Here is an 18,797-nt window from a genome sequence, read left to right on the forward strand (position 1 = left end):
GGGAGGGGGAGGGGGGAGGGGGAGGGGGAGGTAAGCTGGCTCCCTGCTGAAACTCTTAAACTTCTAAATGTCTCAGGAAGGCTGACAGTGCCGGGGTTCCAGATAGTGCTGGGTTGTCCCAGAGCTGCCTGATTTGGGAAGCTGCCCAGTTTGGCATTTCAGCAGCGCCTATGAGGGCCACAGGCAGCAATGCAGTGTGTGCAGACTGATAGGTTTTTCAGAGGTGCAGTAAAGAGACAGGAAAGATAAAAGAAGGCTTTACTAACTCCAAAGGCACACAGAGGATCGAGGGCGAGTGGGGCAGGTGGGTCCTCCGGCCTGAGACACAGAAAGCTGGGCTCTTATGGACTTTCGTTAGGGATGGAGCTTGAGGGGGATTTTAGAAATATCCGAGGAGCTGATTGGGGGTCTTCCCTGAGGTGGCGGGACAGGTGAAAGGAACCTGCACCCTGGGCCTGGTTGGGGAAGAAGCAGGCAGGTGGTCTCGGGGAAAATGAGCTGCTATTTTAGGGGCTTCAGCCATATTGGATGACCACCGTAATAATTCAGCAATTCGTACTGGGGCCAGAACATATGACAGACCAGCGGAGCCACCAGGGGGCTGTCCCATGTGGTGGGCCAGGGGAAGCCAAGTGTAGTCTAAAAATGCATTGTCTCCTGTCTTACGCACCCCGCACTCCACCCCCTATGGGCTCTGTTCAGAGAGTGGCTGTGTGTCTAGCTCCACACAGATAGAAACAGTAGTTCCTGATGTGCTGGTCAGGTGAGACACAGTGAAGACAGCATGATAAACACTCGAGAGAACAGAGACTCACATGTAAGGGAAGAGGCAAGCCCCCTAGGGCCAGTGGAAAGTCTGGACCTAGCGATGTGCTCATCTTTGTTCAGAAAACAAGTGAGAGAGAGAGAGGTGTTTAGTTAGTGCCTCTTGTGGTACCTGTGAGCCTCATCCCTCAGGCTTTCCCACTGGGGCCGGGGAGTAGCTAGCACAAAGAAAAAAGTGCAAAGGAGGGAAATGCATTCAGTAACTGGTGTCCATCTGGTTATATTGTCCTTAGGTTTTGTGTCAGCTGGCCTTGTAGCAACCAACCACACAGGGACGGGAACCTTTCACTAGACCATGGACAGGGTATGACTGGATTTCACATAATTTATATGAAGCCATAAAGGGATCCCAGAGCAGCAATTGTGTTACACAAATGTCTGGCTTGCCTTTCTGAACGAAGCTTAGTGTGATGTTAATTTAACGTGAAACTTGGTATCGTGTTCCACAGCAGTTACTAAAAGTGAAATTGGAACTGAGGTTAGTCACTAACAGGCACAGCCCACTTTTTGGCTGCTCACCATCCACATGTACCCAGTGGCACACATTTGAGTTGCTTCAAAATAATTAAATCTGTTGCGATTGAAGAAGATACAAAGGTTCTTCCCTTCTCTCAATGCCAGCAGGTGCATAGTCCCAATCCCGGTAGTCACTGTACTGCTATCTCAGGCTGTAGTAATTCTTTCTCATATCCTTACAGAATATTCTGTTACCTAAAACCCAAATTATTAGGGCCAGGGAGATAGCTCAATAGAATTAAGTGCTTGCCTGGCAAGTGCAAGGGCCTGAGTTCAATCCCTGGTTCTACCAAAACAAACAAACAAACCCAAATTATGTATTTAACCTTTAGTGACATATAGTGTGTAAAAGTAAGAAGGCAATAGGAGATTGTGTGTGTGTGTGTGTGTGTGTGTGTGTAGATATAACAAGGAAATTATGTACTTTTTTGGTGGTCTTCAACTCACTGTTTAGCCTAGCTGGGCCTTGAATTTGCAGGAATCCTCCTGCCTCAATCTCCTAAATTCTGGGATTATAGGTATGCACCTTGCTTGACCTATAAAAATGTACGAAATTTTTACATTCCTTACTACTGTGATTATTGTTGAAGTTATGTTTGATATCTATGGCTTATTTCCTCAACAAGCCTTTCTCTTTTTCTTTTGCTGTCTGCTATTCTGTGTTCATGTGTCTGGTAAAGTGACTCAAAACTTCACTCCCCAAAGGTCTATTCTTCCATTAGCCTACTTTAAACCTTTTGTATGCAGCATAGAAATACTACTTGGAAATTCTGGACTTCATCCTTCTTGCCTCAGTTGTATAATAGTGCCACATTTTGCCTTCAGTAGTTGGATTAATTACTTTAGCCAGTAGGCCCTTCCCCAACTTCTTCTGTTGTTTTAGGTACCCAAAATTGCCAGGTGGCAACCTCATCGTCTGTGTATTGGAACTGTAACTGCTGTCTGAGAGAGCATTCCTTACTAGAGCCCAAGATCTCCAAACTTGCAGAAATCTAAATCACTGCCATTGGAAGCAGAATTTCTGGGGAACCTTTTTCACCTTTGTCTGTCTTTGAAGCTGGTTTTCTGGCTGAGGGGAGCTGGTACCATCTAAAGCTCTCTGAGTGAAAGCATCTGTCTTGTCCTGTGAGGTGGAGTCTTTCCCCTTCAGAGTTTGTCTCCTATCTGGCCCTGTAACTGAGTGTCCAGTAAGTCATTTCTGCAGCGACTTTCTCTCTCTCTCTCTCTCTCTCTCTCTCTCTCTCTCTCTCTCTCTGTCTCTGTCTCTGTCTCTGTCTCTGTCTCTGTCTTTTTGAGACAGGGTTTTACTATGCAGTTCTGAAGGCCTTGAACTCACTTTAAATAGCCTAGGCTAGTCTCAAGCTCATATCTATCCTCTTGCCCTCGCCTCCCGACTGCTGGGATTATAGGTGTGTGCCACCATACTTGGCTCCTGTTTTTCTCAAGAGATGAGATCTTAATATGTCACCCATGTTGACCTTGAGTTCCTGGGTTTGAGTGTTCCTCTTGCCTCAGCCTCTCAGGTAATTTAGATTGCAAGTATGTGCCACCGCATCTGGCCTCTCTATTTTTCCTTAAAGAACACAACACAAAATTGTCACAACTGAGTGATGGCACTGTTGGAATCTGTTGTGGCCCATACTCATGGGTACAACACTTTGTTTTTTTCCCACTGTTGTATTGGTTTTCTGTAATGAAACTCTACAGTGAGGTATGGTGGAAATACTTCATAGCCACCACTATATTTGTCAAACAAAATCCAGACCTACCTTCCAACAAATACCTGTCAGTCATCCACTCAAATCCTATCTGATGACCACCAGCAATGTTGTTCCTTATGCAACAAGCCATTGAGTCTTCATGTGAAATTAAGTGGATAAGTGGCTCTTGGCAGAATATTAACGAAGGAAGAATGGATCATTCAGAGTACTTCCTGCTTTTATTCCTAGAGAAGTATAGGACAAACTAAGGAATAAGCCAAGAGATAAAGATCTTTTATGAAATAATGAACATTTGTCTTCCAAAAAGTTCTCTTACATTCAGAGATGCTGGACCTGTTTCCTGGCTATTGTTAACAAAGGAAGCACCTGATTGTAGAGTGGGTTCTAAACTTTTGTCATATGCCTAATGTTCTTCTTTTTTTTTTTTTTTTTTTTTTTTTTTTTTTGCGGAACCGGGGATTGAACTCAGGACCTTGCACTTGCCAGGGAAGCGCTTCTTCCACTGAGCCATCTCCCAGGTCATAAACATTCATTAGTTTATTTTTTTTTATTTTATTTTTTTTTATTTTTATTTTATTTTTATTTTTATTTATTTGAGAGAGAGAGAGAGAGAGAGAGAGAGAGAGAGAGAGAGAGAGGGGTGTGTGTGTGTGGCCAGCTCAGCCCACCAGGGGGCGGGGCTGGCTGGCATGTGGTGCTGGGGGATTGAACCGCGGTCCCTGATGCCTTGCCAAGCTTGTTCTAAGTAGGTGCTTTAGACCACTGAGCCATCTCTCCAGCCCCCTAATGTTCTTCTTGTTAGCTGTCATTCTCATCAAACTTTATATCTGGTGGCCATGTCAGTCTGTCTTAGCTAACTGACACAACTACAGAACCAAAGTGACAAATACATTCTAAATTATATTTTTAAGATACTGAGGCACCATAGAATGAAGTGTATTACAATTTGTTTTATTTTAGTTATTTATTTTTGGAGTGCTGGGGATGGGACTGAACCCAGAGCTTTTTCACTGTGTCTGTTTTATTTTTGAGACAGTTTCACTGAGTCCCTGAGTTGTCCAGGCAAATCTTGAGCTTTCTTTTTCTTTTTTTGAGACAGGCTGTTGCTAAGTTGCATAAGTGGGCTTCAACTTGCAGTGTTGTGCTTCAGCCTCCCAAAGTGCTGGGTTGACAGCTGTGTGCTACCAAACCTGGCCCTGGGCTGGAACTTTTGCTACTCCTATCTCAGCCTCTCAGAGTGCTACGATTATAGGTATGCACCTCATGAACAGCTGGTATAGTATAATTTTTTAAAAAATCTTTTATTTATTTGATACAGGGTCTTACTAACAGGCTCGGGCTCATAGTGATCCTCCTGTCTTAGCGTCCTCAGCACTGGCATTACAGGTGTGCATCACCACACACAGCATGTGGTATTGGGGATCAAACCTGTCCTTGTGTTTGCCAAACAGGTGCTTATAACCACTGAGTTATCTCTCCAGCCCCAATGTATTATAAATTTTTAAAAAATTCATGTTGGGGACCATAAATTCATAATGGCTAATTTTTAAAACTTCCTTAAGGGATAAATGGAGGTTGGGATTATGGTATCATCCTTTTGAAATTTTCCATTAACTCTTTAGTGATGACAAATACAATTATTAAAATGATTATTCTTGAGATTGTAATTGATATCTCCCATCCACTGCCACCCACTAAGACAAAACTAAGACCACTAAGATTAAAAAACACTCCAGGTCCTTCTTAGACATTCATGGTTTTTTTGTTTGATTGAACTCAGGACCCTGCACTTGCAGCAAGCACTTATTCTACTGAGCTATCTTCTCAGCCCTTCCAGGTCCTTTTTAACAAAAGATCACCTCTGACCTCGAGTTATCCCAAGATGAACTTTGTCCACAGAGTTATTGATCTCTGGTTCTTCCAACCTTGACTCTTCTGCTAACCTCTTCTATCATTGTATACACGCAATAAATAGTGGCTGTTTGGAGTGTCTTTGTTCTGAGGCAGGCCCTTTCATGCATTACTAAATTTGTCCTGGTTTCATATTTCATCCTTTCTCAATACCCCTGACAATGCAGTTGAGGATCTTGGCCCAGTCCCAAATAAATTCATGTTTCCCTGATGCCACAATTTTACCATGAACAGATTATGAGTACCCTTCCCAGGTAGCTGGATGCGTGAGTGTGATGAGACTGATCTTTGCAATAAAATTTTCCTTCTTGCCATCTTGTGTATGTATGCATAAAGACCCTATCCAACAGATGCTTAGTCTGCCTATTGTTTTTGTTTTTATGCTTGTTTTTTGTGCTACTGGGGATCCAACCTGGGACCTTTGTTACCTTTTGGATATCCATTGAGCTGTGTCCTGAGTCCTTGCTTTGTCTTGTAGATAAATACGAGTTGGTTAAATTCCAATTTGATGTTGGTGATTTCCTTCCCCTTCCCCTTCCTCTTCTCCCACTTCTTACCTTCAAGAACTTCTTTGCTTTTCATTTTTGACTGATCATGATATTTCTTTATATAATTTTATTGAGATTGAATTTGTTGAGTTTCTTTTTCTTTTGGTACTTGGCATCAAACCTAAGACCTTGTGTATTGTAGGTAAGAACTCTACCAACAAACCCAGCTATATCCCTAGCCTAGGTTTTTTGTTTTTTTTTTAAATTTTGAGACAAAGTCAGGATATCCAGTTAGAATTTATTATTTTTTTTTTTGCTGTACCGGGAATTGAACTCAGGACCCTGTGCTTGCCAGGCAAGCGCTTATTCTACTGAGCTATCTGCCTGGGTCCTCCAGTTAGAATTTAATTGGAGACTTTTGAGCTTCCTCTATATGGATATTTAAATATCTTTTCTGGATATGAAACATGGACTTTTCCTTGTTTTTTTTTTTTTTTTTTTTTTTTTTTTTGGTGGAACCAGGGATTGAACTCAGGCCCTTGCACTTGCCAGGGACAGGGAAGCGCTTATTCTACTGAGCCATCTCCTGGGTCCCCTTTTTTTTTTAAACACAAAATATCTTTTATTTTGAATTATACAATATCAAAACTTCAAACAAGTGCTGCTACTGTTGTATTTTTAAGTGATAAGACTACATAATAGTTTTAAAAATATGAGTTTGCTCAAATTTTTATCAGCATATAATTTACTTTACTGACTATTATCAAGTTGTAAGAACAGTTAGACTACATTAATCTTTCCCAGGATTTTTGATGTCAAATAAGACCTGAATATTGGTCAATTTCCAACTAAAACATCAATATAGTTTTTACTGAAAGAAAATACTTTATTAAAGTTCACAAGGCAAACACATTATTTTGAATTTGGTTGTTTATTTATTTATTTTGGTACTGGAGATCAAAGTTGCGACCTTGTGTTGCAGGCAGCCTAAGTTAGATAGAAATATTGTAGGTAGTTAGACAGGGACAGGCCCTCGAAGGGGATGACAAATACCAGACACCTTACTGGGGAGATCCTCCTGGTGTGAGTCAGACCTAAAGATCAAACAAATGCTGACCTCTCTAAAGTTGGCATCCAGGATTGCTCATTAGTCGGGAAGAATCATTGACTGAAGGCCACCAGATAAGGTCGCCCTCTTGCTACGTGACTCCCTACCCCATTTGGTCCTAGGCCTAATAAATTTTACCTGAGCAATGGTGTTTGTAATCCCATTGGTTGACCATAGTTTTGTCCCACCCTGTATCTGCCTAAGCGGGACCCCTTTGTCTCTACCTTAGTCCTGCATGGTTTTGTCCTATAAAAATAACCTGAAGGAGACAGCTTCCTGGGCAACCCACTCGGGATCCCCTTCTGTCCCTCTCCGACAGAAGCTTTCCTTTCCAATAAAGTTTTACCCTCAACCTCCGTTTGTTCCTAAAATTCATTCTTTGGTTTTAGAGAACACGAACTCATTCAGGCCAGGTTGGGAATTTCACGTCCCTATATCACTTGTACTTGCTAGGCGGGCACTTATGCCACTGAGCTGTGTCCCTGGCCCTATTTTGAGTTTGAAGTAGAGAAAAAAGACCAAATTAAAATATGAACAGAGCATTTTCATTTAGTGGGAGCTAAAATCATTATGTACTTTCTAACCCCATGTACCATTTCCAAGTTTCTCAGAGTCTTCCAGGCCAAACTCTTTGCTACCTTTACTGCTTCTGCTTCACTTTTCTCCTTTCTTTCTCGTTTTGCCTTCACATTTTTTTTTCTCAAGCTCTGGTTTATCTACACTGGGCATTGTGCATTCTGATCTAGAAGTCTTTTTGTTTCTCTTTACCTCAGTCTCCATTTTCATGTTACCTTTTTCACCACTCACCACACATTCCATTTTCTGTTGGCATTGTTTGGGTACTACCACAGTCACTATGTCTTGAACAACATTTGTTAAGACATTGCTGTCTATTTTGAGAATCCTTTTTAAGTCTGTTGAGCTCCTTTGGGGTATTCTTTCTTCCAATTTCATCATTCTATTTTATTTCTGCTAGTTACTCTGTAAACCTTTAGCCATGTTTTACCTGAGAAACTTGTGACCGTGTTCATTGCAGAGAGCTCATGCTGACCAGAGTGAGACATTTTTTAACTGTTTTTTAAAATATTGTTTCTGGGGCTGGGGAGATGGCTCAGTAGAATAAGTGCTTCCCTGGCAAGCTCAAGGGTCTGAGTTCAATCCCTGGTTCCACCAAAACAAAAACAAAACAAACAAACAAAAACCCCCCAAATATTATTTCTACTTCTTCTTTTTTTTTTTTTTTCTTTTCTTGGAAGTCTTATAAGTCATATATTTGTAGTTTTGATTCTGTTCCATGAATACCATAAAGTTTCTTCATTTTTCATCTTTCTCCTGTTTTTGTATTCTAAAATACCCTGTCTTTGAGTTCCCAGAGTCTTTTGGCTGTTTGATTATTTCTGTGGTTGATGGTATTTACTGCATTTTTCTTTTCTTTTTTCTTTCTTTCTTTCTTTTCTTTTTTTTTTTTTTTTGGTGGAACCAGGGATTTTTTTTTTTTTTTCAGTGCTCAACCTTCTATTGAAGACTTTACCTCCCTCGGGGGACGACGTCCCTCTTTGTCCAGCCTCCTGGAGCTCACTCCTGGGTGTGACATGGGGTGCTGTGCTCTGTGCTCTGAGAGCTGATGGCATGGGGAGGGGACTGCTGCCCTGGCTCTGAGCAGGGCAGTGGTGAGCGCATGTGCTTATACGGGGATGCGCATGGAGTAGTGTGTGCAACACCAGGGTACAGCGGCCCTTCTTCCTGGGGCTGGTGGTCATCCCAGGAGTGGACAGGCCATGACCAATGCCTGGGCTCTCTCAAGGGACCTTCTCCTGTGCCTCCTGCCTTCTGGCTCCTCTCCTCAGACAATGGTCCTTTGCTGCGGGGCTCAGGAACACCCTTGGGTCTCTTGTGTCATGGTGGAGCACCTGCCTCACGATGCCTGTATGCCCTCTCTGCCTGGTCCTGTGCTTCCCATGGCCCATTTCCTTCTCTGGGAATCCACAGAGAGGGTGGTGGGGTCTTAGGGACATGGAGCTAGTCAGGATAAGTGCGTGGGGAGTAGTGATGGGGTGGGGCCAGGCACTGTGAGCTGGGAGGCCTAGTCATCTTTATCCTTGGCGCCATGTTTGAGGATGCGGGTGAACTCCACATAGTTGAAGTTGCCTTTCTTGTTGATGGGTGCCTCCCAGTACATCTCGTCTACTTCCTCATCTGTGAATTGGTCACCCATGGTGGTAAGCAGCTCCCGTAGGTGGTCCTCATGGATAAAGCCTGAAGTCTCCTCATCGAAGCAGGCGAAGGCGTTGCGGATCACATCCTCAGGGTCTGTGCCATTCAGCTTCTCCCCAAACATGGTGAGGAACATGGTGAAGTTGATGGGCCCCGGGGCTTCGCTCATCATGCCCTCCAGGTACTCATCTGTGGGATTCTTCCCCAGTGAGGCCAGCATGTCATGCAGGTCCTCCTTGTCAATGAAGCCATCTCGGTTCTGGTCAATCATGTTGAAGGCCTCCTTGAACTCCTGGATCTGGGACTGGTCAAACATGGCGAAGACATTGGATGTAGCTCGCTGTGGCTGCTTCTTGGTGGTCTTGGCCTTGGCTTGCTTGCTGGACATCTTGGCTTCAGGTGGGTGGGGCTGCCCTGGAGCGAAGAAGGTGCTAGCGGTGCGTGCGGAGCTCGGAGCTGGCGACTGGAACCAGGGATTTAACTCAGGCCCTTGCACTTGCCAGGGAAGCACTTATTCCACTGAGCCATCTCCCTGGCCCAATTTTCTTAATATATAAATTAAAGGCAGTTGAAGGGAGGAATAAATAAAAATAGAAGTAAAAGTAGAAGAAAAGAGATAATCAATAATAGCATAACGTATTTCCTTGAAATGACCTACCAAATACTCAAGTTTTTTTAAACTTAATTGTGTTGCTGACCCTGTAGATACTTTCTGCTGTCTGCTGTGCATACCAAGCATAGCTTAGAGCACTCAGTGTTTCTTTTCTTTTCTTTCTTTTTTTTTTTTTTTTTGTGGAACCGGGAATTGAACTCAGGCCCTTGCACTTGCCAGAGAAGCACTTATTCCACTGAGCCATCTCTCCAGCCCGAGCACTCAATGTTTCTGAGACCCTTGTGAACTAGGCAGTAGTTGAGTGTATTCTTCTGTTTTATTTTTATCTTTTTTTTTTTTTTTTTTTTATGGAACCAGGGATTAAACTCAGGCCCTTGCACTTGCCAGGGAAGCACTTATTCTACTGAGCCATCTCCCCAGCCCCATCTGTATTATTTTTTGAGACATGTTTCACTATGTTGTTCAGGCTGGCCTTGAACTCACTATGTATCCCAGACTGGCCTCAAACTTCTGGCAGTACTCCTGACTCAGCCTCCTAAGTGCTTAGTTTGCAGGTATGTACCACCATGCCTGACACCTGAGTTGTATTCTGATTGTTAGCAAAACTGACATTCTGGATCTAATGCCTAGTTGTGAGAAGCAGATCGTATTTTAGGTAATCCAGGGATATCTTCCAGAGTCCTATATATGGTGATCATTTTAGAGTTTAATGATGTTCAAGATCAGATTTTAGGGACAAACCTACTAACATCGAAGACAGTTTTCCATTTTCTCACTAGTTGATAGTGGACCATATATGCTGTCCTGATTTGTCCTTAGAATCAGAGGAGTGAGATCACATGTATTTTACCTAGACTTATAAGATGGGTGCAATCAATTTGTTCTATAACAAGTCATGTTACTTTTACTTTTTAGGAATCTGATTTAAGTCTTCCCTGCAAGTATAGAGCCCAGAATCTGGGCCAGAATAACCACACTGTGGTTTCATTTGTGAAATCCTCAAGTCAAACAGAAGGATATTTTATAAGTCAGCTTTGTGTATCTTTGTTTTGGGAAGATGTGCTACAAAATCTCATTCATAACTAGGCAAATTGAGTCATGTTTCTTAGAGTTTATGTTTCCTTACCTGTGTGTTTTGGAGTATAATGAGGAAACTTTTAAAGGTATTTTTTCTCAGAAAGTAGATGTTATTTGTTTCAGAAGTTAGATTATCTTTAGCTTCCTCTATTCTATTGCTTGCAGTCTGTCTTTCTAGCTTATTTTGATGATACTTGTTCAGACTTTTTTTTTTATTTTTTTAGGAGGGGTCTTCAGGGTCTCACTATGTAATCAGAGTCATAGTGATCAGTCTGTGTTCAGCCTCCCAAAGAGCTGGGATTATAGGCATGCTCCACCATGCTCAGTCTCAATTGCCATCTTGGCGCACTTTGGGGTTGGGGCCGGCACAGTAAGCCAGGGATTGAGCCCTGGCCACTGCGTCTGCCTAAGCAGGCACTTTGATCCACTGAGCTATTTGGCCAGCCCCAGATATTTCTTATTGTATTTCTCTGATAAAATTCTTTTGATTTATCATCAGTGTTTACTTACAGAGTCAATTTTTAACATATTTAAAATTTTGAATTTTATCCTTGTTGTGTAATTTTTACATAGTTGAAATCTTCAAAATTGCTTTTCTCTTCTTGCTGTGTTTATCTTGAGGATAAATATAAGCAGATTCACCATTATATTAAATTCAAAGCTAAGTTTTTCCTTGTTCAATTTCAGAGTAAGAAATGTGACTAAAAACTCAAGGTCAGCACTTCAACAGGATTTGTTGAAGGAATACACTTCCCATGGGACACAGATGGTAAATTTAACAAAGTGTATTTTTTGTTTTCTATAGACAGAGAAGATTAGCAATTCCATTATAGAGAAACAGGACATGGAAAAATACTTGAGAAATAAGGTACAGCAATATCTCCGAAGTGATACTTTCTTTTCTTTTTTGTATTTTAGGGAAGGGTCTACAGGGTGTTCAGGGTCTTACTACTAGATCACACTTGTAGTGATCCGCCTGTTTACAGCCTCCCAAGAGCTGGGGTTACAGGTACATACCACCATGCCAAATCTCTCTCTCTTTTTTTTTAAAGTGATACTTTCATAGGGATAAATTTAGGGATATCCACAATTAGCATGAAACTTATATTCTTCCCACAAATGATGTGATTGGAGCAACCAACAAATTGTATTTCCTTATAGGTAGACTTGTCTCTAGAGGTCATCAGAACCCCCTCCCCGCAAAGCAAAGATATATATCAAGAGTAAGTGGAGCCAGGGAGATAGTTCAGTAGAATAAGTACTTGCCCAGGAAGCACAAGGTCCTGAGTTCAATCCCCAGTACTGCCAAGAAAAAAAAGAGTAAGTCCCTATTTGAACTTCCCTAATAGGGTGTGCCCATCACATAGGTGAAGGATTTCCCTGAAAATCATATCAATATTTTAGTAAATGTCTAATCTTAACTTTTTGGGTGCTGGTTATTTATTTTAAAGAGAAAAACAATCATACAGAATTTCAAAATAAGATAAAAAAGGAATTAACAGTGGTTAATCTTACATTCTTTCTTTTTCTTTTTTTTGGCCATCTCAGCCCACCCTGGTGGTGGGGCTGGCATCACATGTGGTGCTGGGGATCAAACTGTGGTCTCTTGCACCTGCCTAAGCTTTCCTAAGCAGTTGCTTTAGACTGCTGAGCTATCTTGCTGGCCCAGTGGTTAATATATTGTGTATTGTTATTGTCAAAGTGGTTTGACTATGTATTTTTCTGAGTGCTCTGATAAATAGATGGTAAGGAAGATGATAGTATCCTTCCTAAAATAACTTTTCATATATCACCATTTATGAAGTCTTTGTCTCATGTTCAGGAGTGGGAAGCAATATAGAGAAATAGGATGAGCAAAGCTCCTAATTTTGGTGTTACAAGTTTACAAACAGGAGGTTCTAAGGGCTATATGTTTGGAAGAGATACATATATGATTGCAGAGAGTGTGGATACAGAGATCTCCTAGGACCACTGCATCCTAGGGTAGGATGTAGGAGGCCATAGGCTCCTTAACAAGCGCTGGGGTTACTTCATTCACCAGTGAACATTGGTGGAAGTATTATTTCGCTCAAACTAATGTATGTGATGATTTAGAACTTGGGGACATTTGAAGATGTGGCTGTGGACTTCAGCCAGGATGAATGGACTTTACTGGACCCAGTACAGAAAAACCTCTACAGAGATGTAATGCTGGAGAACTATGAGAATCTGGCCACAGTTGGTAAAACTGCCACTATTCCTTGTGGCTACATAGGGAATAGAGATATATTATGTACTTTGTTCAAGGATCTGTCACTTTTACTCTGAGTATAATAGGACACAGCAGAGATTTGGAACATTAACACCTGTAATCTATGGTGGTTGTGACCAGTGTGGGAAAGCCTTTGCATCTTCCTCATATCTTACTGCACATTTGAGAACTCACACTGGAGAAAAGCCCTTTGAGTGTGCAGTATGTGGAAGAGCATTTACACATTCCTCCTACCTCCACAGATATGTGCAAATTCATACTGGTGAGAAGCCCTATGAATGTAAGGAATGTGGGAAAGCCTTCACTGAGTGCTCATGTCTTACTAAACACTTAAGAATACATATTGGGGAGAAGCCCTATCAGTGTCAGGAATGTGAGAAAGCCTTCATTAGCTTTCCTCAACTTGCTGAACATGTAGAAACTCACACTGGTGAGAAGCCTTTTAAATGTCAGGTGTGTGGAAAATCCTTTAGAAACTCCTCATGTGTTAAGAAACACTTGGGGCTGGGGAGATAGCTCAGTAGAATAAGCACTTGCTTGGCAAGCACAAGGGTATGAGTTCAATCCCCAGTTCCGCAAAAAAAAAAAAAAAAAAAAGAAAAATAAGAAAGAAACACTTTAAAATTTTAAAATTCACGCTGGACTAAAACCATACAAGTGGAAAGACTGTGGGAAAGTCTTTACTGGGCATACTGGCTTTGCCACACATGTGCTGACTCACATGGGGGAGAAGCCATACAAGTACAAAGACTGTGGTAAAGCCTTCACTACTTCCTCACACCTTATTGAACATCCTAGAAGTCACACAGGAAAGAAACCTTTTGAGTGTGACCAGTGTGGGAAAGCCTTTGCTTCCTCTTCATGTCTTAATGTACATTTGAGAACTCACACTGGAGAGAAGCCCTCTGACTGTACAGTGTGTGGCAAAGCATTTAAGTGTTCCTCCAACCTTTGTAGTCACATGCAAGCACACACTAGAGAGAAACCCTATGAATGTACAAACTGTGGGAAAGCCTTCACTGAGCACTTAGGCCTTACTAAGCATTTAAAAACACCTACTGGGGAGAAGCCCTGTGAATGTAAGGAATGTGGGAAAGCCTTTACTGTTGCTTTATACTTACAAAATCATGTAAGAATTCACACTGGATATAAACTCTCCAAATACAAGGAATGTTGGAATGCCTTCATTCTTCTCATTTTGCTGAACGTAATCACTGGAGAAAAATTCTTTGTATGTAAAGAATAAAGAAAATACATTAAGAAATGTTTATCCCTGCCAGAAGTCATGGCAAATATCTGTTATCCAAGCTAATTGGAGGGTTTAAACAGGAGGGTTATAAAATGGAGTCCAACATAGGCAACTTATGGAGACCTTGTCCCAAAATAAAATTGAAAGTACTGAGAGTACACCTCAGTGGTAGAACCTTTTTCTAGCATGCATAGGATCCTGGATTCTACCCCCAGTTGTTAAAAAAAAAAAATTGAAATGTTGGTATGTCGGGCTGGGGAGATAGCTCAGTAGATAAGCACTTGCCTGGCAAGTACAAGGGTCTGAGTTCAATCCCTGGTTCCGCCAATAAATAAATAAATAAATAAACAAATAAATAAATAAATCTATATTAAAAAAGAAATGTTGGGATGTCTTTTGTTTGTTTTACATATTATTCAACCTTTAGCAAATGTGATTCACACCAAAGAGAAACTGCATAGTATGGAATATAGTAAATATCTCCATGGGTGCCCAAATCTTATATATTGACATAAACATGAACTTCTAGGTGGTTCTATAGATATATTTTGAATGCTCTTAACATTTCATAAATTGTAATATATGGTTTATTACTTAAATTATAAATTCCCACTTAAGTCATAATTCATTTTTTAACATCTATTGAAATGTTTCATAACTAAGTATTGTATTGCATCAGGTACACAACCATATGTGTAGTACATATTAAGAATGTGAAATGATAAATATACTCAATCTGATTAATATGTCTGTTATCTCACATACTTACTCCCACCAACACATAGATTTTTACCTCCCTGTGCTGGGGATCCAACAGAGACTCTTTTATAGTAACATATCACTCTGTCACTGAGTATGCCATCTGCACCAATACTTACCTTTTATTTAATTTTTTTGCCCCATACTTATCTTTTATTTGTCATATCATGTCATGAAAACACCGTTGGCTTAAATTTCAAGTAACAACTATAGGCTATATGTCCTGAGTACTTATACATCCTACTACTGATCTTTTTCTCCCGATTCAGAACTTCTCTTTTAACCATTATTCAAATACTGCTGCCATGGATGTTTTAAAATCCACTTATAATTGAGGTCATGCCATTTTTGTATGGCTCATTTCATGTAACATAATGTCATCCAGGTTCATTTGTCATGGTGGATGGCAGAACTACTTTTTCCTAAGGTGGTAGCTATATCTATATCCATATTGATCTGGCTTACATTTTCTTTATTCAAGTATCAAAGGACACTTAGATTATTAGAGAGTTATTATTGGCTATTAAGAATAGAGCTCCTGGGCTGGGGATATCGTGGAGTGCCTTGCCTGGAAGGCACAAGGCCCTGGGTTCAATTCTTACTATGGAGGTAGGGGAGACTATTGCCATTGAGTTGGGCACATTGGCACATGCCATTAGTCCACTAGTTACACCTGCTGGGGCCTGAGGTAGGAGGATTGATTGAGGGCAGCCTGGGTAACAGCAAGACCCTATTAAAAGTACAGCTGCAGTGAACATAGACATGCAGATATTGTAGGTACTTATTTTATTTCCCTGGATATATACCCAGAAGTGAGTTTGCTGGATGATATAGTTTCACTGGTAATATTCTGAGTGAATTCCATACTTTTCCATAATGACCATAAAAATCTATATTGCCATCAGTGATGCACAGGGTTCTAGTTCCTTTAGCACTTTTAATCATTTTGTAGTACTGCTAATCAAATCCAGACTCTTATACATGCTAGACAAGTCCTCTACCATAGCCTTTTTTTTTTTTTTTTTCATTTTTTGAGACAAGGTTTCTTTAAGTTGCCCAAGTTGACCTTTAACTTGTAGTCCTCATGAGATTCTGAGCATCTGGCATCACAGTCTCTTGATTTTTTTTTAAAAGATAACTCTCTTAATTTGTGGGGTGCTAGATATCTCATTGTGATTTTTCCATTATATATTTCTGGTGGCTCCTAGTTTAGAATGTATTTTATATACCTTTTAGCCATTTGTGTCATTTGGGGAAATACCTATTCTGGGTTTTTTAAAATCTATTTTTAGATTAAAGTTTTTTTTTCTACCCAGTAACATGAATTCCCTAAGTACTTTGGATATTTACCTGTCATCATTTATATGTTACACAAGTGTTTTTCCATTCTTTATCTTTTCATTTTTTGTTTGCTTTGCTAGAACATTTTACTCTGATGTAATTAGACTTACTTTTGCTTTTTTTGCTACCATTTTAATAAGTACATGCTTGCAGTATATAATCATTAAATTTATTGTGGGGAGTTGATAAGTCTACATGATACATCTTAATTCTGTTTTTCATCCCCGACTCCTCCCATTTCCTCTGGTCCTTCCAGGTCTTAGCCCCATTCCCACTTTCAAAAGCTCTATTTCCATTTTCTTTTTTTTCATCTCCTTTATCTCCCTTCCCTTCCTGTCCCTTCATCTCTTGTTCTCCTTCACATTTTTTTTTTAATGCAGTACTGGGGATTGAACTCAGGACCCTGCGCTTGCCAGGCAAGCACTTATTCTACTGAGCTATCTCTCCAGCCCCACTCCTTCACATTTGAAAAAGATCTCCACTACTTCCTGTTATCTTTTATTTTGCTGTTTGTTTATAATTTTAGTTTCTCATATAAGAGAAACTATGAAGTATTTGTTTATTCTTTCTAATCTATTTAAAGTAGCTAGGGCTGGTGAGATAGCTCCGCTGTCTAAAGCACCTGCTTAGGCAAGCACAGGGACTGTGGTTCGATCCCTGGCACCACATGCCTACCAGCCTCTCCTCCAGGGTGGGCTGAGACTGCCACACACAAAAAGTATAGGGCCAGCAAGGTCGCTCAGCAGACTAAGCACCTGATTTGGCAAGCGCAGGGACCAGGGTTTGATTCCCAGTTCTTCATTCCTCACTGGCCCCGCCCCCGGGGCATGCTGAGCCTGCTACAGAGTCTGGGTGTGGTGGTACAGGCCTATAATCCCAGCTCTGGGGAGGCTGAAAACAGGAGGATCACTACGAGTTCAAGCTGTGTGGGGAGACCCTTTACCAACATAAAAAGTGAAAAAAGAAGTAGCTAAAAGTGCATCCATATACCTATGAGTGATTGAAGTTTATCCTTGTTTATGGCAGAGTATTATTACACTGTGTATAAATATCCCATTTTCTATTCATCTGTTGATGGTATGTAGGTTATTTCCAAGACTTAATTGTTAAGTGTGCTGCTATAAACAAGGGTATGGATGGATCACTAATTTTTGCTTTCATTGGATATGGTTTGGGTGTGAACACTCAGAAATCATTACCAAGATAAGCGTTAGGTAGCTTTTTATTTTCTCCTACTAGTTTTCTGGTTTGACTGCTTCAAGTTTAAATCTTTAATCTATTTACTATGGATTTTTGTTTTTCAGAACCAGGGATTGAACTCAGCCCCTTGTGCTTGCCAAGAAAGTGCTTATTCTACTGAGCCATCTCCCCAGCCCCCTACTATGGATTTTTGTGTATGGTGCTGAAAGTGGTCCAGTTGCTTCTCTTGGATGCATCTACCCATATTTTGCACTATCATTTGTATGACTGTCCTTTCCCTATTGTGTAATACTATTGCTTTTGAGAATTGTGACTATATTCATGAGTTTATTTATGAGCCATTCTGTTCATTGGTCTCTTTTTATGCCAATATATACTCTTTCAATTATTGTAACTGTGTAATATAGTTTGAAATATTGAAATGTACTCCTCCAATTTTGTTCTTAATCAAGAGTCCTTTGACTTTTCAGAGTCTTTGAGGATGCAATATAAATTTTAGGGTTCTCCCTCTGATCTCTACCATCCCATAGGGGGGAAAACCCATTGGAATCTTTTTTTCCCCTTTGTACTGGAGATAGAACCCAGGACCTTTACACCAAGTACATCCCAGCCCTTTTAAATTAATTTGCAAAGTTGCCAGGATGGACTTATACTTACAGTTCTGCCTCCGCTTCTCAGAGTGCTGAAATTACAGGCTTGCATTGTGATACCTGCCATTGAAGTCTTGAAAACAGTTACATTAAATATGACAGATTTGATTGCAGTTTGATCCCTGGCACTACATGCCATGCCAGCCCCGCCCCAAGGTGGGTTGAGCTGGCCACACACACAAAAAAAGTATCTACTAAATATTGCCTATATCTGCTTCAGGGGCCAGGGCTCAGTAGAATAAGCACTTTCCTGGCAAGTTCAGGGCCCTGAGTTCAATCCCCAGAACTGAAAGAAAAAAAAAAAAAAGCTATCTGCTTTGTCTTTAAGGATATATACAAATGAAAGCTGAAAGTGAAGGGATGTAAATGATATTCTTTGTGGTCAGGCGTCATGGTGCATGCCTACAATTGCAGTTACTTGGGAGCAGGGTTAGGCAAGAAGATTTTGAGTTCTAGGCTATGTAGTATGACCAGTCTCAAAACAAAATTTAAAAGGTGTGGGGATATAGCTCAGTGGAAGATCAGTGCCACCATAACTGGTGGATGAAACTAACTCTGAGAACCAGTTAGTCCCTTGTCCTTTCTGAGGACTGTACCACCAATGATCAAATTAGTTTGCACTAGACTCTAGTTCCATCACCTAAAGTAGGACTAAGCCTCCAGCAAATTAACCTTGAAGGGAAAACCACAGTATTGTACCCCAAAGTAAATGCACATCTCCCTTTATAAAGTGCTTTCATTCCCTTGCTGATCGTCCTGAAGTGGCCTTTTTTTTTTCTTTTTTTTCTTTTCAAAGTTTTATTGATAAACATATAGCAATGAGACAGTTTCAAATCAAATCGAAAGTACAGTTTCAACAAATAATACACTGCAT

General features: G+C 40.7%; 1 protein-coding gene, 1 long non-coding RNA gene and 1 pseudogene across 2 annotated transcripts in view; 2 read left to right on the forward strand and 1 right to left on the reverse strand.

Moving 5' to 3' along the window:
* The window catches only part of LOC101560467 (zinc finger protein 26-like), a 75,855-nt gene that overhangs the window by 23,042 nt on the left and 34,016 nt on the right, over window positions 1–18,797 (forward strand). The window contains exons 11-12 of the mRNA XM_023716764.1: window positions 12,845–13,230; window positions 13,442–13,779. Coding sequence (XP_023572532.1) covers window positions 12,845–13,230; window positions 13,442–13,779 — 724 coding nt within the window. The remainder of the gene's footprint in view (window positions 1–12,844; window positions 13,231–13,441; window positions 13,780–18,797) is intronic.
* On the reverse strand, window positions 8,071–9,245 carry LOC101582059 (annotated as a pseudogene).
* Window positions 14,714–18,797, forward strand: part of LOC111817142 — a 17,818-nt gene continuing 13,734 nt past the window's right edge. Inside the window, exon 1 of the long non-coding RNA XR_002821402.1 lies at window positions 14,714–14,724. This is a non-coding gene — a long non-coding RNA (uncharacterized LOC111817142). The remainder of the gene's footprint in view (window positions 14,725–18,797) is intronic.

The sequence above is a fragment of the Octodon degus genome, unplaced genomic scaffold, assembly GCF_000260255.1.
Source record: "Octodon degus isolate 3935 unplaced genomic scaffold, OctDeg1.0 scaffold00050, whole genome shotgun sequence".
NCBI classification, from domain to species: Eukaryota; Metazoa; Chordata; class Mammalia; order Rodentia; family Octodontidae; genus Octodon; species Octodon degus.